We start from the raw sequence: 19,768 nt of genomic DNA on the forward strand, positions 1-19,768 counted from the left end.
TTGAGGCTTCGCCGGTGGAGGCCGCGCTGCGGTGCCGGCGCCTTCGCTCTTTTCCTCCGCTGCTGCTGCTGCTTATTCGGGGATCCTGCTTGAAGTCGACCTGGCTCCTCCAGGTTCTGTTGAAGGCGGCGGTCTTGAGGCCGCGAGCAAAGCCGCTTCTTTGACTGGATGGCGCCACGTGGGAAAGCACAACTGTGCAGTGGCCAAAATGAACCGTGCAAGGGCGGGGTAGGATGGGAGCGGGGTGAGAAGAGGCTTTACCCCCCCCCCCGTCAACTGGCCGGGAAGCGCTCTTCCTTTGCGAAGCGAGGACTGAGCCCTGCGTTAGCCCTTTATTAGCATATAGGCGCGTCCACACACCCACACCCACGCGCGCACACACACGCATCGTGGCGGTTGTTCCCACAAAATATTGAACCTAGGTTGAACCTAGGTTGTCGCGCGGGACCGCTTTTGGCCCGAAATTTACAGTCCCCCGCGATGGTGAGCAAAAGAGTCACGCTGAGCTCGTTCCTGCTTTGGCATTAAGGCTGCAGCGACTTAGGAATAACTCGGGGGCTCTCGACGACCGTGTTCCCAGGCATCTGGATCCCAGTGGTTATCTTTATCTTAGCCCAGTATGTTTGGCTAAGTCGAAGTAATTAGGGTATTTTAGCAAACGGCCGTTTTCTTAGTTACGAAGTTAGTGTTGATATCGGAGGTTCCAAAGCATCCCTTTCATTGGGACGGCTGGGACCTTTACATTTTCAGGGCTAGACCTTGTCTTCCATGTAATTGGAGGAGCCTCGCCCCATCTCAAGAGTAGCGCCGTATGTTAGGCTTCCTCTGGAGCCGCATATAGTCTTGGCCGCACCACCTATGGAGACTTCCTTCTTTCCCCCCCCCCCCCGCTCCCCCCAGCACTCATTTTTTCACAGACTCGATGGTTGGAATTTGGTAGGCTCAGAGTTCCCGCCTCCTTGCTGGAAAAAGGGAGGAAGGAAGACAAACGTTTCTAAGTTGCTCAGCCAGAGGGGACAGCTTAAGGTCTGTATATCCCTCTGACTGCTCAGAAGTAGAATCCACCCATCGACTTCTGAGTAGCCAGGTTCAAAAAGGTTCAGTAGGAGCTTCTTTAAGGTCAAGGTTAGACTGGAAGAGACTAGGATCTCTGAGATCCTGAGCCTTCCTTCACTCCAGGAAGCCCTACCACCCGCTACCCTGGTCTCCACAACAGCCCCCCCCCCCGGTAGTTCTTCTCTTCCTCTTGTCTCCCCTGTAAGGCCTGCTCTGCTCCCACCTCTTGGAGCTCTGGCTATTCTCCCAGATAATTTAGGAGGCGTTCGTTTGGGCCCCCCAACCCACAGACAAGAGGCATAAGCTGGGCCTGATCCGCCCCGACATGGTGGGGGGGGGGAAGGCGATTTGATGCTTCCGAATCTTATCTGCCCCTCCCCGATTCTCCTGAATTCCCCAGTCCCCAAACCTGAATGTCTCACATTTCACCTCACATTTCTCCTCTTCCTCCTCTTCTACCTCATCTCTCTTTTGTCGCAGGCCAGACAAAATTATTATTTTCTCCTCCCTATCGACATTCTGGCAGTTGCTTTGGAATCTGGGAAAAGGTCCCCTTTTCCTTTGCCTCTGATTCCCATTTTGTATTAATTTAATTAATTCAGCATTTTCTGGTATTGAGATAGGGTTTTTTTTCCCCACGCATTTTGTAGAGAAGTGCATCGTCCCAAATAGAGAAGAGAGTTTCTTCCGCTGAAAAATATATATATATTTATACAGTAGAGGCCAGTAAACAGTAAACCTGGTCCGCTAAAAGAGACCTAAGGTCTCTTGGCCTTGAGTCGTCACTCAAGAAGTTCCGTTCGGTTCTCCCGAGCTCAGCTAACTTTGCTAAAAGCCGGGCTGAAAGTTTGTAGAGGCCATTTCTTCGGTACCGGATTTATCCGGCTATTCTAGTGTCACAAGGGTACCAGGTCTGTCCTCGAGTGTCACAAGGGTATCAGGTCTTTTCGTCGCCCCTGCGGCTGGATTGACGCGTTAAAATGCTATAAAACCTTGGTTTTTTGGGTCAAGTGAAGTCAAGCTAAAGCGCGAGAGGCAGCCAATTTGTCTCCAGTATCACAGGCGAGGCGCTTCACAGGTGGGGACAGTTAAATAAAATAAAACGGATTTGGAAGTGAAAGAGAAGAAGTGTCATAAAAGTGCAGGAAAAGGCCCGTGGCTCAATCGGGTCTACTGTTAGCAAATAAAGCACTGAATAAGAAACGCACCGACGTCGTGTAAAAGCGTCCTGCCCCCACTCTACCCCTCCCCTTACAGAAGGGAAACTCCAAGGCATTTTCGGCATACTGCGCTAAAAGGCTTGAGATTTTGTTCTGAATAGCGCGTTTACACGCCAGGTGTTATCTGAGGCACTGAAGGATTTCCTGCGAGCCTGAATTCGAACCGAGGTCCCGATTCCCTCTTTGCAAGTCAGCCTCGGACTAATGATCCATGAAGGAGCTGCTTAAAATGGGACGCCATCAATTATTCTTGCGAAAGAAATGTTATTTGCGTGCGAACCGGATGCGCGCTGCTGGGTGTGTGGAGGTCGAAGGGAGTCCCGAAATATTGCGAAAGAAGAAGATGAAAAATGTGTTAAATCGGTCCCCGCTTGTTAATATTGCCACCCATTCTTGTTTTAAGTGCATTGTTGGAGTAACTGGCAGTCCTGGAATTGTTTTTAAAAACGAAGGGTGGAAAGCTTATTGTTTGTAAATTAAATACACAAGTATTAGGAAACTAAAGCTTTTCTAAGATTAAAGAATACTTTATTTAAAATTGTTTCCCTTTGTTGTACATAGTCTAAATGCTCTGGAATGTCGGATCTAACCACTCCAAAACCCTTAAACCTCGGGAAATGTCATTTTTCATAGCATAGGAAAAGGGAAAGGAGAAAGAGGGACACGGGCGTTGTTTTCCTTCTGTCTTTGTCCCTGGAAATTAATTACCCCTGTGACAGATTGAGATTCGGATTATTTTTGGCCTCTTTCTTAATTCGACCCAACATGAAACTGAGGTTGGTTAAGCTTCCGTTAGTTGAAATAAACCTTTAGGAGCTCTCAGCGACTTCTTCTCGCTTTCTTTTCTTTCTTTCTTTTTTCTTTTTTTTGAGTTTAAAAAAAAAAACACAACTCAACGGAGCTAAATCGGGTTGACTTCCCGAGGGCACGCGATTCGGATCCTGAACTACGCGGCACTTAGTCGAAAATCCGAAGAGGTCGCCGACAATCCCATCTTTACTCTGTTTCCTCGGGAGTAATCCCAGCGTCCGGTCTGCCTTCGACGGATCGCGGGCCTTTGAGCGACTTCTGCCGGGAATAAATCTGTGAAGTCGAAGGAAGCCGTTCCGATTCCCGATTCCCTCCTGCCCAGGAGGGCACGCCGCCTAACGGATTGCGCTGGCTGGGCGCTCCGATTTGAGCAAACAGCCAGGAGTTTAAAAGAGAGACAAAAATTAAAAAAAAAAAAGCCGAAGAGTAAGAGAGAGAGAGAGAGAGAGAGAGAGAGAGAGAGAGAGAGAGAGAGAGAAACTTTGCCCTCCCCGCTCCAGAGTTTGTTTGTCCTTTTTGCTCGGGCAGGGTTAGATTGGGAGCTGGCTCTCGAACTCGTCGAGATGAATTGGAGCAGACCACGGAAAGTTTCTCGGTCTTGGTTGTGGTTGACAAGGGCAACAAGAAGACTTCCACCCCTTCCCTCCCCTCCCCTCCCCCCCCTCCGCCTGTCATAAATTGTGTTCTTAGGCTGAATGAACTTTGGGACGTTAGGAGTGGATTTTTAATCGGAAGGGTCCCGTTCACTTCACTGAGACTTTGACACACACACACATCCCCCAGCAAACCGTAGAGGGCAGAAGAAAAGTTTTCTCGCAGGCTATCTAAGTGTGCAGACCACTCGGGCTTTTCTCCTTCGACTTCGGAGCGCGGGATCTAAAAGACTCCGCAGCCAAATTGCGAAGGCGCGCAGTTAAACTCTTGGCCACCAATGCTGGGCAAAGGAGGTGTGTGGGGGGGGGGGGGGGCTGTCCGTGTTCTGCCCTTGTTTATATGAAAACTGTGGGTCGGGTGCAAATCTTCTTGATGACTAGTGTACTAGGTCATCAGTTTTGGTTCAGAAAAGCCTACATTAAAATTATTTTTTCAGGGCAGGAGGCTGGAGTCGAAGTGAATACAAGTCCCATTCTGGCGCGTCTTTCTAAGCTGGCTGTTAACATTTCACTATGCAAAACATATGTGTGTGTGTGTGTGTGTGTGTGTGTGTGTGTGTGTGTGTGTGTGTGTGTGTGTGTGTGTGTGTGTGTGTGTGTGTGAAGAAAGATCTATATAACTGCACGCTCGGGGGGGGGAGAGGTGGAGGGGAGGTTTTCTTGATTGCGCAACCCACAACATTACAGGAAATAAAAGCTTTCCCTTTTTCCGCACTCTCTCTTCGCGGCAAGGAAGTGGAGGAGGATAAAATTCTCCCGGATCCCTCAGACTTGGCCGCGGGGGGGGAAGTTGCGGATGTCGTCGACAAAGCTGTTAATTGTGAACAGAGATCCTCTTGGAAGAAGCGCGCACGGAGTCCCTCCGAAGTGCCACTGGAACGGTTTCGATTCGGGGAAGCAACGAGAACCAACCTCACAGGAAGTGGAGAGAAGAATGCTCTATTCTTTCCTCCTCGCTCCCCTCCCAAAGAAGGCCCATCAATCTTCCGCTCAATTTCACTCGCATTCTCAAGATGCCCCTAAGGTGTTCCTTCGTTACACGTTCGCGGCCGCCCTGCCTGCCTTCACTTCAGCCCCACCGGCCTCAGTCCAGGGCGATCGGACGGGTAGATCGCCTTTCCACCCACCGCTTCTTTTCTTCTTCTTTTCTCAAAATCCCACGAGCCTGCTTAGAATGCCTTTTTCTCCCCCCTCAAGCCCCCCTCCCACCACCACCACCACCCCCGCCCCTTCCTTTCGCAGGGTGGAAGGGATTTGTATTGAATGGCCGGCCCTCGGCGTCTCGAGAACCTGCCAATAATCCTCCTCCGCCTTCATCAAAACGGAGACCCCCGCAAGGATTCAGTGGCCCCCAAAGGAACGGGACTCTTCAGATCCTGTCGGAGCCGGGAGGAGTTCAAGGCGAGGAGGGGGGGGGAGAATGTCCTCGGTCCAAATCTGCGCCCCCCCCCCTCTCTCTCTCACACCCACCCACCCACCCACTTCCCATGCAAGGCGTGGGAATCCAAGGCGGCCTCTCCCAGGGATGCCCAGAATTGCTCCGGAGCCCAGCAGGTCCGCGTGAACCCGAAAGCCCCGGGGCAGGCCAAGCGCTTGCACGCCGAGCGAGGCTGCCGGGCAAACTCGGCTGAGCGGATCCTGCGCGGAGCGAAATCAGTGGACGCCGCTGGGCACCTGCTTTGGCGTTCTTCGGAGGCGCGCTCCGACCCCGCCGTCCGCGCCCGGCCGGCTGACTCAGGCTCGGAGTTGACTGAGGGTGACTCGGATCCACTAGTCCAGGGGTAGGCAACCTTGGCTCTTTTATGACTCCTGGACTTCAACTCCCAGAATTCCTGAGCCAGCCACGCTGAGGGAAAAGGGAGGTTTCCAAGCTGAGCCATGCTGGCTCAGGAATTCTGGGAGTTGAAGTCCACGAGTCATAAAAGAGCCAAGGTTGCCTACCCCTGCACTAGTCTGTGCCGTGCAGCCTTTTGGCTCTGGAGGCGCCCACGACGCCTCTCCCAAATCGGTGCGAACAGCCGAGGCCTTGCCTCCCAATTCCGCTCCGAAAACCTCCCGGTGGGAGTAGATTGGGCAGAAATGGCCGGCACTGGGGACTCCTTAGCTCAGGGGTAGGCAACCTTGGCTCTTTTATGACTCGTGGACTTCAACTCCCAGAATTCCTGAGCCAGCCATGCTGGCTCAGGAATTCTGGGAGTTGAAGTCCACGAGTCATACAAGAGCCAAGGTTGCCTACCCCTGCCCTAGCTGGATTGGCACCTAGCCTGGCTGATCCGAAACAGTTAAATAGGTTCGGTCATAGTTACTGTTGGATGGGAGGCCACTAGGAAACCTCTAGGTTGTTGTCTAAACTGGAGGCGGGGGGGGGGGGGGAAGCCTGAGAAAAAGGCAATGCTAACCAGTTCCCTATTACTCCCTGAAAATTACATGCCCATACCCACAAAGTCACCAGAAATAGGAGTTCCTCGCTTTTACTGAAGCCAGGTCTGTGGGCATTTCCACGCCAATGGTTTGTAGCAGCCATAGCATCACAGGCATGCAGCCATTCAGCCATAGCTCAAAGACGCTCATGATTCAGCCAGGCACCGCTCTGCTTTTTGCATAAACAGCAACCCTCACTAAATGCTTCCCAAACAACTGTTAAAAGACCATCCTTAGGAGTGATTTATTGCATTTTCTAGACTTATGCGATTGTTATGGTAACTGCAACAAGGCCTTTTAAAAAAAAAAAAAATCAACACAATGACAGCTGGGTCATGCTATTAAAAATGCTGTAATTTTATAGGAAATGGCATCTGATGTGTCCAAACCAGCAAATTTGCCTGATGATGAATCTTAGAACTCTTTCAGCTGGGAAGCCAAACTCTTAACGTATGGAGGGGAAAGGAAGGTTATGTTTGAAGTCAGACTACAGGTGCAATTTCTTGGCAGCAGACACATTTTAAAAAAATCCTTTCATTTGGGCCTCCACTCCCTTTTTCTCCTCCTCACCTGGTTTCTCAATTGGTGCAAACATCAAAGGAAATTCGTTCCAGGACCATCATGTTAATTCCGTATGGGGGTGGGGAAAGAGGGGAGGAGAACATCAAACTAAGGAGCATATTGGAAGGAGAATGTGGATCTGGATGCTCTCTGTTCCTCAGGCATGACTCATTGAGGAAAGCTCACCATTCCCAAGTAAATCCTCCTTCTCACTTCTTGATATTATACAGATTGTGAACTGGTAAGTCCACTTGGCTTACCTGAGACATTTCCAGGCATTTTTGTAGGGCCAACAGTATAGTGCACACTTCAGTAACCATAAACATTTAACCTTTGTACCCTAGAAAGCTGCATGCTCTCTCATAGTAGGATGGGTCTAACACAGTGGTTCTCAACCTGTGGGTCGGGACCCCATTTGGGGTCGATCGACCATTTCACGGGGGTCGCCAAGCAAGGCTGTCCGCCATTTTTTTTGTCCGCCATTTTTTTCCCCCTTTTCCGGTGGGTGCCTTACCTCCCTTGGGCTGGGCCAGCTGGTGGTCGGCTTGCTCCGTCTCTGCCGCTTGCCAGCCTCGGCCGGCGCAGGGGGCGGAACTACACATGCGCGGCGCTCCCGGGCAGGGAAGGTCCTCGACTTACGACTGGTTGGGTAGTCCTCGACTTACGACTGGTTTAGTCCTCGACTTATGACCGGTTTAGTCCTTGACTTACGACCGGTTGGGGTCGCGGCATTAAAAAGGTTGAGAACCACTGGTCTAACACAACTCACCACAGCCAGCTAGCCACAGGACAATCCGCCATGGCCAGCTCACTGGGGACGACTCGCTGCGGGGCCAGAGTTACACTAATATTGAGGAAATAGTGGAATAGAATCATTAAAGAAAGGGTGCCAAAGGAGGGACAAAGTGAAATGTGAGTGACAAAAATTAAAATATTTTTTTAACTATTTCAAATAATTAAACTGAATTGTTGAGTTGTCCCACAGCCAGTTGTCCTGTGGCAAATTGTTCCGCCGCAAGTTGACTGTGGTGAATTGGCCACGGTGGCTGGGCTGTGTGGCGAGTTGTCCCATTCTGAGTAGGGTTGAGTTGCTCACTTTTAGTTAGTCACTTCACAAACAGTGGGCTGTGATATGTACATTTCTTCCTGCAGCTTTATTCCGGGAGTTGACTGGGAAACGTTAGAGTCAGTTTCGTGTGGGAGTGAAGGTGCTGGCCTAGAAACCAGAAGAATGTAGGTTCTAGTCCAGCTTTAAGCATACAAGCCAGTTGGATTACTTGGACCAGTCACTCTCAACCCAATCTACCTCAGAGGGTTGTTGTTGTGTGGATAATAGGAGGAGGAAGAAGTATTATATATGTTTGCCATGTTAAGTTCCTTCCTAACTAAATTAAAAAAGAAACTTATCAGGGAGACAGATCTAACCAAGTGTATTTCTTTATGTATTTTCCTACGTGCTATGTGCTCTTCCTCTGATAGAAGGAGCATTTAAACCAGGAATTGACACCCAGACACCAAATGGAATGATCTAGCACAGTGGTGGCGAACCTATGGCACGTGTGCCAAAGGCAGCACTCAGAGTCCTCTCTGTGGGCACGCATACACGCATGCTGTGACCCACCCCCGCCACCCCCGTGGCCCCCTCTTTACCAACAGCTTCCCCGGAGGAGAGTCGCCCCGGGCGCAGCCTGCGCAGAGCAGTGCAGCCAAGGACATGGCAGCCGGGCAGTGAGGACAAGACTCCGCCCTCGTGCCCCATCGCATGCAGATGATGCTGTGGGGCGCAGACAGAGAGCATGGCCACCACAACGCTGCTGGGCTGCCTGGGTGATCTGCTGTGGCGGGCCGTGGAAGCGGTGGGTGGCCCTGAGGGCAGGAGAGGTGGGGCCGGGCCGGGGGCGAGGCAGTTTTGGGGCACTCAGTCTCAAAAAGGTTTGCCATCACTGATCTAGCAAATCTATACAGAAGTTTCTGCTGTTAAGGAAATCAGTTTAATAATCACTACCTTCAGTTTGCTATTATAAACCTCTCTGGCATGTATGCTGACATACTGTAATGATTTTAAGATGATGGCAACTTCTGTGCTATAAAATCAGATACCACAAGCAAAATCACACCTATCAGCAGTAGATGAAAAGTCAATAAATGAATCAAAGGTTGTTTTTTTTAAAAAAATTTTTGGCTATTTCTAAATCTCCAGTGATAAAATAAAGAACATATGAATTTTAAAATGTTCATTCAGGGGCTAGACCGAGATGCATATAACTGGATTTTATCAAAAGTCTAGTGCGATGCCAAAGCAGATGTAAAAGAAATTCAACTCCAGAAATTTCATGGACTTACTTGTAGTTTCTTTGCAAAAATGCAGAGTTCTTATCCAAAACATAGATTAAAGTAATTTAAGTCTACAGTTGGGAATATGGTCTTGGAGAAGATAGTAGAATTTTGGTTATGAACAAAGATGTGTACAGACTATCAATTCGTTAACCTAGAGTAGTAAAAAACAATTCTGCACTTTGTGAACCAAGGTAATTTCAGGATGCAATCTGTCATTCACCCTTCATGTGTTTCCTATAAGAAATAAAGCCCAGGGCACCTTTTTTCTCTACACAGTTGTTATCCTTTGTTGAATTTTTCATTCATTTCCAGTTCTTTCCTGGAAAACGTAGTTTACATGTCATCCCAGTTTTGGGCCAATAAGGGAAAAGAGATGGAGAGGATTAAATCTCCTAGGTGGGGGGGGGGGTTTGTCTGACAGGGAGTGGCCCTTCTTGCAGGATTTGATTCGAATCAATTATCTGAGTCACGTCAGCTTATATAGCTAACCTCTTTTTTATTTCCTTAAAATCCATCCAAGTAAAACATTGTAGGCATTAATACTTCAGGTAGTCCTCCACTTACAACCACAATTGATCCCTAAATTTATGTTGCTAAGTGAGACATTTGTTAAGTGGGTTTTGCCCCATTTTATGACCTTTCTTGCCACAGTTGTTAAATGAATCATTGCAGTTGTTAACTTAGCAACATGGTTGTTAAGCGAATGTGGCTTCCCCATTGACTTTGCTTGTCAGAAGGTTGCAAAAGGGGATCACGTGACACACACACACACCCAGGATCCTGCAGCCATCACAAATATGAACCAGTTGCCAAGCATCTGAATTCTGCTCATGTGAGAATGGGAATGCTACAATGTTCATACGGGTGACCATTGTGGCTTTCTCCTCATTGTGGTTGTCGTGTGAAAAATGGTCATAAGTCGCTTTTTTTCAGTGCTGTTGTAACTTTGAACAGTCACTAAAAGAACACTTCTAAGGACTACTTTTATTGCCTGCAAATCAGTCTGATTTCCTTTCTCAAGTTTTGTCATTTTACTTAATAGTGGTTTCTATATCTCACTGGATTATCCAGTTTTCAGAGTGCAGTCCTTCATCAATAAGTCTGGGTCTCTCATGAAGAAACCTGGTGTCAAATATGGCAGAGCCATCTCCATCAAATCCACTCCATTGCTGGCTGGTTTTCTCCCTGACACTGGTTGTCAGAATGACTGACTGCTTCGTTCTTAAGAGAGGTCCTTCAAAGCAAACCATGGAGTGGATACCCTCAAGAGCTTTGCTACTCCCTTTTCTAATGTGCTCCTGAGGCAGCTCTCTGGAGGAGCATCCAATCTCTGAGCAGCAGTGGTCCCAAAAAGATATTGCTGAATGGATAGACTTGAAATGACTTCAATTATGGTGGCACTTAGAACATAGAATATAGAGTTGGGAGGGACCTCAGAGGTCTTCCAGTCCAAACCCCTGCTTGAGCAGGAGATCCTATATTATTTCAGGCAAATGGTTGTCCAGTCTCTTTTTGAAAGCCATCAGTGATGGGGCACCCACAACTTCTGAAGGCAAACTACTCTATTAGTTAATTGCTCTCACTGTTAGGAAGTTTCTCCTTAGTTCTAGGTCACTTCTCTCCTTGGTTAGTTTCTAACCATTTATTCTTGTCTTGCCTCTTGCTACTTTGGAAAATAGTTTGACCCCCTCATCTTTGTAGGAGATCCTCAAATATTGGAACAGTGCTATCACGTCCCCCCCAGTCCTTCTTTTCATTAGACTAGACCAGGGGTAGGCAACCTTGTTTCTTTTATGACTCCCAGAATTCCTGGGAGTTGAAGTCCACGAGTCATAAAAGAGCTAAGGTTGCCTACCCCTGGACTAGACCTACCCAATTCCTGTAAACGTTCTTTGAACGTTTTAGCCTCCAGCCCTCTAATCATCTTTGTTGTTCGTCTCTGCACTCTTTTCAGAGTCTCAACATCTTTTTTGTATTGTGGTAACCAGAAAAGTGTGGTCTTACTAAGGCTTTATAGAGCAGTACTAGAACTTCACATGATGTTGATTCTATCCTTCTATTAATGCATTCTAGGATTGCATTGGCCCTTTTCTATGCTGCTATACGCTGTTGGCTCATATTTAAGTGATTGTCTATTAGGACTCCAAGATCCCTCTTGCAACAACTGGCATTAAGCCAGGTTTCGCCTAGACTATACCTATACCCTTGGGGTATTTATAACCATTTGGCCCATGTTCCATTACTCTGAAGAAACTCTCTTAGGAATATAGGATTAAGGGGTAAAATTCTTCAATTCTTCCAATTCTAAACTAAACAGGGAGAGAAAAAAATATCAGGGAATAGAGATCACACTCCTTGGAGGCATCCTTAGGAAGTAAGGAACAAAATCAAAGAGGCAGGCATGACCATGACTGAACCCCCATCTCTTTGTATGTGCATGAGGATGGGAATTTGTGCCATGTATTTTTTTTAACATGACACCCCCCCCAAACACCCCTTTTCTTCCCAGCAGCAGCAGTACGTCTTGTGTGGCACCTCTTCAGTACGTATTGCCATTAGATGGCTTCATTTCTGAGCACAAATTAGCCAGTGGCACAGCTAATTTAGAAATGATTTTTGGCTGAACTTCTTACACAACATCAATTCTTGTAGAACAGGGGTTCCCAACCCCCGGTCCATGGACCAGCACTGGTCTACAGCATGCCAGAAACCAGCCGCGCAAACAAGCAAAGCCCTATCTGTGGGATGCAGGCAGTACACAAAATCACATCCCCTCTGGTCCACGGAACAACTTCTCTCCACGGAACCAGTCCCTGGTGCCCAAAGGGTTGGGGGCCGCTCTTGTAGAAGATATAGAGCTAGGAAGGCTAATTTTTTAGACTTGGAACACAACTTCATATGGTGGCATGTCACATCTTTGAAAGTGTTCATATACAAGACACTAACTAGGTAATAAGCATGTAGCTATCTGGCAAGGGAGCTGTTTATCAATTTTCCATACACAACTATTATCTTTCCAAATTAATGTTTTGATAGCCATAAAACTCAAAGACGGTGAAATATGCAAGAGTATGTCTGTCTGATCTGTTGCCGGTCCCTTTTCTTCCATGGGGACTGGCTGGCTCAGAATGATGGAAGTTGCAGTCCGTTGCTTTAGATTGCACCAAATTGCAGAAAACTATCCTACCTTTGTTAATAGCATTCTGCATAATGATCAAGAAGTCTTTTTCCCCACAACCATCCATTATAAATTTTGAATGTGGCTGTGTTAAGTGATGAAAATACCGATTGAAAACACATCTAATGCTAGTCAATAATTTTTAAAACTAGTGTAGATTTTATTGAGCATGTAGCAATAACACACACAAAAAACACCAAATCAAGCACATTCTAGCTTAGTGTATGAATCAGGCCCTTGAGTGATGTAGGTCCTCTGGAGGATGCTATAGTACAGAGTAGTTGCTTCATTTTTGCCTTGATTATCGTGTAGAAAGGATGACTTTTACTTTGATAGCTGTAGTACAATGGTGTCTCTTTAGCCTTTTCTGCTGACCTTGTGGTTGCATCAGGCACCTTGAGGAACAATTGCGGCTTTTTCCTCATTGTGGCTGTCATGCGCAAATTAACCCTAGGTTTATTTTGAGCTGTGGCCATGTCCGGCCAAAGAAGATCATTTTCATATTAGTCCTTAACTGGTTTTCACTGGTTGATTTAAGAGGGGACATGTTCTTCCGCTTCACCATAAACATCTCACAGTTCCATCTCCTCTTCGAGAAACTGGAAGCCATTAGACTCCCCCCCTCCCTCCTGACCCGCTGGAAAGTTTTAATCCTTCTTTTTGCTGGCTCACAGCCCATTTGGCTTGAATGGGAAGGAGCATTTTCAAGTGTTCCAAGGAGAGATGAGTAGGAGTGATGTGACAGAATGGAGGGAAGAAAGAAATGTGGGCCGAATGTCAAAGAAAGTTTTTAGTGAGATGGATGGAGTGTGGATGCTGCCTGAGGGGAGGGTTAGAGAATCAAAAGGTAGGAATATTTAGAACAGCTCTGCAGAACAGGAGGAGACACAGAGAACAATTGTGGTTGAGGGCAAGGAGAAAATGGGAGGCTGTGCATGTGAACAAATAAAATAAATCATCTTTCTTACTATTTATATTTCTTGAGTTCAAGTGCATGATTTTTTGCAGTCTAGAAAGAGAAAGGAACAAAACTTTTTGTGAATTTAACATGGAGTACTTGTGTATGTTAAACTGATGTTCTTTCCAAGACTCATGTGTACTTTCTCCAGTTCCAGTGCTTTCATATTTCAGAATTTCAGCCTTACTTTGGGGTGTATACAATTAGGACTACATTTTTGGAAGGTCAGTCTAAATGAAGCCATAGTTCAGGGAATTCACCCATTCTGCACTTTTAAAAGATATGCAGAACCATAAACTAACACTCAGGGTAGATTTGCCAACATGCAAAGCTAAAATATGGTTCTTTAAGCTCCATTGTATGTTCCCTGATTTCTATTCCCTGTAACAGAATTCCCGCCATATGATAAAGCAAAGCATAAGACAGAAGCTTAGAGCTGACTCTTATGTGTTGTTTCTTTAGAAATAACAGGCTGCTGGATTCAGATCAGTGCATGTAGGATGTCATCATGAATGTCTTCTGCATGAAAGATTGCATTACAAATGATTTGATCTTTATTGATCAGCTATACTGATGTATATATTGTTGTGGCATTAAGCCAGACTTAAGCTGAGTGCAAGGCATTTCACAATATTAGCCAGCTTCAGATTTTCCAGGTTTGGAATTTGCTGCTGACATTCAACTGCTGATCACAGTTCCATCATATTGGCATCATAGGTGTGAAGGCTTCACAGCCAGCAATCTCTTACCTTGCACATTTCCCAGATAATTACAGGTTAGAACAGGCTAATTTTTATTTTTGCAAAGCTGTCTATGTTTGTTATTATTGTTTCCTAGGTTGCCACTTGCATAAATACATATGCAAAGCTCTTTGATCTGCAGACATAATGACATAGATTTATCAAATGTTTGCATTATTCTTTCTTTTTTCTTTTTAAAGAACAAGGTTGATTTATGGAGTGCAATCCACACTGCCCTGCGTCTTTTGAAATATTAAGTGTTGGGGAATAGCTAAGGTAATATTTAATATCTTCCCAAGAAGCCTTTGCATTTCTTAACAAATGAAGTACAACTTAACCAAAGGGCTCACATCTGTTTAGTTTCTTCTCTTTTTTTAGCCAAACAAATTAGCATTAGAATACCTGGGAGAGAACATACAAAATCTCCTCTCTAGATTGCAGAACATAGACAATTATTACCAAGGGGAAAACAGGGGCTGAAAAGGCTCCAGCCTGGCTTGAGCAGATGTTTTCGCATCTCTTGGGCGGACACATTGCCACAGTCTTTTGAAATGGGCCAGAAGGAAAAGTGGCTTCAATGTTTCATTTAAATTCTCTCCATGCAAGGCTGGCATATTGCTGCTAGAAGCCCTTTAAGACCACCACAGCAAAACATCCCTCATCTTTAAAAACTGCTTAAGTCTGCCTATGTCGAAGATGACATTTCTTTAAGCAAAATGGGGTAGCAAGAAAGTAACACATAGCTCTGCTATGAAATATTAATTTGAAAACCACCCATCCACCCTTACTGGCAGAATATCACGTCCTAAAAACCTAGCATACCATGAGAAAGATTAAAGATCAGCTTTATCCACGCATCCTTAAACGTTTTTATAACTGGACATTCTACAACTTCTAAGTAGTTTTCTTTCAACATTACAGAGTTTTTCAACAACTTATTTACTCCAATCTTATGATGAGAATGCTGCACACTTCATTAAAAATATCTTGGAAAGATTCTTACAAATAAGAAACTGGCACATCAGGAAAGAATGTTCTGGAACCATGACAGTGGGATGTGGTTTTTTTTTATGCCCAGACAGACAGAATGATTGGCATAAACTCTTCAGCTATAGAATGTAGGAAATATCCTTTTGCTAAATCAGTCCATTAGTCAATCTAGATCAGAACTGTTACATTGACAGGCATTAGTTCTTTTGGAAAGGCAGATATACTGTAACCTTGGAGATGATGGTAATTGAACTCGTATTCTTTGGCCCAAACATCTCTGCCCATGCACGCACGCACACACACACGTTTTACATTTAAGTTGCATCCCTTTTCTAAATGGGGCATGCAGTGGTCTGAATAGAAATCACATGTCAAGATTAGCAGCCATGTATAAATATTACAATGTCACTGGTAGGGTTGTGTGATGCCTACTTCCTATCTGAAATGAACTACTTCCAGCAAGAAGTGAAAAATAGGCATTTATTAAGGTGCCATGCTTTGTTTTGTTACCACTCTCCTCTTCAGATGCATCAAGTAAAACTTTTATATTCCTACTTGGTATGGAGAGTATTTTAGCTAAAGGAGAGAGCTCCGATTGGCCTCGCCATCCCTTTCTTGAGGTCACCATCCCCCAGTTTCTACTTCTATGCTTTATACTCCATAATATCAGCTCTCTGCCCTTTTTACTTTAGTTTAAACTTTTTTTCAATATGGTGACCGTAACTGGACACGAGGCTGCACTTGAGGCCTCATCTGTGCCAAATCAAATAACATTATTACCTTCTCCTGTCTGGCAAGCTGGGATGCTGTTAAAACCACTGCAAGTAGTTTATGTTGTGTTTTAAGAAATACTATATTGCTGGCTCCACTTCAGATTTATTCCGTGACTTCTAATTCCTTCTCAGTAATGTTAGAGCTTAGACAATCTTCCTCCCAGTTTGGTAATTATACATTTGGTATTCCTTTCCAATGTGTCATGTTGAATGCTTTTCGTTGTCAAATTTCATTTTCTAATTTTCCACTATAGCACATAACACCACATTGCTCCCAAGTTTACTTAAATAAATCCAGATCACTTTGTTTGATCTCCTCTTGTAACTGTTTCCCCTACTTTCAACACCATCCAGTCTTTTAGTTGCAGGCAAAAGGAATTTGTCTTTCGTTCTATTTCATGATCCACAGAGTTCAGAGTTCTTTTTTTTCTTTTTTGTAAAAACCAAACAAGAATCCTGAAAGTAGCAGAACCTCCCTAATGCACACAATGTATTAAAATGAAGTGTGAGATAGCTTATGGGAAGTGGTCCCATTTTGCCCTTAGTTCAGAACACAACAGGCAGGAAGAACCATCTTGTCTACAAATTGCCTACAACTTAATATACTCCCTGGATGAGTAATGGAGCTTGGTTCTTGACATTCCAATTTCCCTAGGTATAAAATACAGAAGATCTAATGATAATGCCATAATAAATGTGTTAGTTCAATGTATTTTTTCAGAAAGTATTAAATACCCTGTTGTACGAGGATTTCGATAACCAAACAGCTCAATGATCTTACTCTATACATAAATACTAAGTTGTATAAACTGAAACTCTTCCCTATATTATGTAGGACCACCACGTCACCAATTTCACGTTATAACGTTCGTTTGATACGGGTGTTAGGTCTCAAGTCAGGACAGTCCCGAGTTCCAACTGAGTCGGAAGCATTCTTCCGAAGTTGTTAAAATGAAGACCGAGATTGTTGGAGGCAATAATGCTGACATTTGTAAACTGCTCAGAGAGTGCTGTAAAACACTATGGAATGGTATATAAGTCTAAATGCTATGAGATTGCTATCCTGACCTGCTTTCTATCATTCTAGGATTTAGGGCATGGAAAGATACTGTTAAGACATGGGAAGTAATATTAGAAAATTTAATATAAAGGGGTGGGCTGTGGTCTATCTACTATAAAAAGCAGTTTGACAGTGGAACAAATTAAATGAATGAGATGGTGGCTTTTCATTTGGAGAACTAGATGGTCATCAGAATTTGTTTGTTTGTTTATTTAGCCATCCATTTTACCTCAAAGTAACTCTTGGACGAGATGGGATGCTTTAAACTAGATATTTGCCCTGAGCAGAGTGCAGGAATTTATAGCCTCAGTGGTTTCTTCCAATTGTATGTTACTAAGCTTTGGTAATTCCATCACCACTGCTAATAATGGGATTTATAAACCAACACATTGGCAAGGCATTAGATTAGAGAATGATTGACAGTAGCTACCCAGAATTTTAGACAGAAGTCTTTCCCGTATTGCTATAAACATTTGGTGTTCAGGAAACTTCTACAAAAGTGGAACTTTTGTTTTCATTTAGTTTCTTTTGAAAAGAGAGAGAAAATAAGCGCATTATTAACTCTCACACTGAATGAAATGAGCAACGCAGTGGCACTTCCTCTTTCAAAATTTTCCCTAGAGGCCCATCCAAACTTCCACTAATCCAAATTGTCATTTTCAGGCCCCCAAGTCCTGAAAAGCATTTAAAAGTGATCAATGACTGTGTTCATTTCTGCCAATAGGAAATATTAAGAAACAGGAATGAAAAACCACTGCTTCATCCTGTTGGTCTTACAGTAGGTTCTGCATAACGAAAATCCCCTCAACCGCATTCCAGGAAAACAGGAAATAGGCAAGAAAAAAATAATAATCTCAGCCTGGCACTTTATCTCCAGTTCCCCAGTACTGAAGAGAAAATTAAAATGGGCATCCCAGTCAGTATCACCCAGCTCCTTTTCTCTGGGTCACTGAGGAAATGTCACCCCATTGTCACTTTAGCATTTTCCTTAGAGGATTTGATGCTTAGAAGTTCTGAGGAAAGAAAGGCACAGCTTCTGAAGACAAACTCTAGTTGTACATGAACTTTAACACTACTGTTGTGCTGAAAACAACTCATTGTTCAATACTGGTCGATGACTGGAGAATGCAGAAGTTCTTTTCTTGTTGTGTGGAAGGTCCCTTGAAGTTAAAATTCCTTCATATTGGCAAGAAAATCAGACAGAAATCTCTGTGGCCTGATTTATAAGTCAGTGATTCCTAAATTGGCCCAGTTACCTTTTTTTCCATTATCCAAACAAACAAATTAAAACGAAGCAAAAAACCAACCAAACATCTATTGATTTACACAAGTATCTTGGCAGTTGAAGTCCCAAATTAGATCTTTAACTCACACACAAACAATTATAAATTGTGCTCCGCCCAGTTTAAGGATCCCGGGACTAAGCTATAAGGTAGTTTGCATGGTTTTGACTTTGTGTATTTTGTGCCCGGATTCAATTATGGCTTGAAACGTTTGCTGTGAACCCATATGCAATGTGTGCCATTGGAACCTAGTATTGTAGGCTTCAGCCAAAGTAGGACTGAATAAATACCCCAGAGGTGGGTTGCAAAAATCCACACCATCTCTAGGAAGGACTAAAGCGTTAAGTATATCTCTTTGCTGCCGGCTAGTATTTGTATATATTTCTGCCATTTGGGGACTGGTAGTTCTACCTACAATATAATCAATATTACATACAGTACATACCTTGTGAAGACCGGTGTTCCCAGTTTAGACACAGCAACAGGCATAGGACTGGAAAGGTTAAGCAAAATACAGTAAAGGTACTTAGAACATTCTTTTTACTACAGTTAAAGGAAAAAATTTACAACAGAACCAGTGTAAAAATTAAATAGAAGTTGGGTTAAAATATAGCCCTTGCTTAATATCCTTGAGAATGGGAACTGAAGCAGAGCTCTTCCGTAGCTGCACCTTACTCGCAAAGAAAGGTTTTCATACAGCATCATGATCAATCTTAGTAAAAGTTGGTCTATAGAGAGGGCTCTCCATTTCCTCCAAAGCCTCATTTTGGAATTTTAATTGAAAGCCAACCTTAAACAAATAAAAGTTGTATAAAGAGTTCCTCCCGGGTAGTTGGAATATTTTTCTATCAGTTATGCGATTTATTTATTTAGTGTGTGGCATACAGTCTCAGGGAAATCTACAAATGCTAAACACAATGTAGTCCCGACCACTTAAAGTTACTAGTTCATTCTGTTCAGCACTTGCATGCCTATCCTTGCACCACAGGGGGCAAACTAGCTTACAACTAGCTGACTAATAGCACTCGGGTTGCTGGCTCTTCTGGGCTCCTTTGCTGGTCTTGCCTTGTGTGGCATTGCCTCACATCCGGCTAGGTCCAATGCCTGCTCCTGCCCTCCACACACACACATGAATGCAGCTACTGAAGTGGTACCCAATTATCTACTCACAGTATTGCATACTTTCAAACTGCTGGGTGGGCAGGAGCTGGGGAGCAAGTGGCGGGAGCTCACCTCATTAAGCCACTATGCCACTGCATCCTCTGAGTTATGCAGTATGATGCATTGATCATGTTAACCTCCTGGCTTCAAGCCATTTTGTCAGTCAATACCTTTGGTTGAGTAAGCCAATCAATAAGTTTTATGTAGAGATATCTGACATATTGTTTGCTAATCAAACCATCTTAACAGTCATTTGAGCAATGCGATATGCTTGTCTTTCAAAATATATAAATAATAGAGAGGACTCAGTCCCAAAATATCAGAGAAGGTAGAAGCAAATGGAAATGTGGCTATTTCATTCATACAATACAACGTGATTGTTATTAGGACAAAAGGGATCAATTAAAAGCAGAGTTCTGTAGGAAGTTTACAGCTGTCCAAGCTTAGGAAAGTGGTTCAAGAAACGTAGGCCGTTTCAAATATGGGATAAGTATTGCTTAGATTAGAGACAGATGTTCATTATCTCAGATATGCTATTGATTGTCACAAAGGGGATTAACTTTTGTA

At 44.4% G+C, this 19,768-nt stretch overlaps 1 protein-coding gene across 1 annotated transcript in view; it reads right to left on the reverse strand.

Moving 5' to 3' along the window:
- LOC107289573 (heparan sulfate glucosamine 3-O-sulfotransferase 3B1-like) overlaps window positions 1–19,332 on the reverse strand; it is a 56,990-nt gene extending 37,658 nt beyond the window's left edge. Inside the window, exons 1-4 of the mRNA XM_015818355.2 lie at window positions 19,274–19,332; window positions 18,486–18,533; window positions 7,491–7,565; window positions 6,093–6,116 (exon numbers count right to left, since the gene is read on the reverse strand). Coding sequence (XP_015673841.2) covers window positions 6,093–6,116; window positions 7,491–7,565; window positions 18,486–18,533; window positions 19,274–19,332 — 206 coding nt within the window. The remainder of the gene's footprint in view (window positions 1–6,092; window positions 6,117–7,490; window positions 7,566–18,485; window positions 18,534–19,273) is intronic.
- Window positions 19,333–19,768: the final 436 nt, after the last annotated feature.

This window comes from Protobothrops mucrosquamatus, unplaced genomic scaffold (assembly GCF_001527695.2).
Source record: "Protobothrops mucrosquamatus isolate PMUCROS unplaced genomic scaffold, P.Mucros_1.0 scaffold724, whole genome shotgun sequence".
Lineage (NCBI taxonomy): Eukaryota > Metazoa > Chordata > Lepidosauria > Squamata > Viperidae > Protobothrops > Protobothrops mucrosquamatus.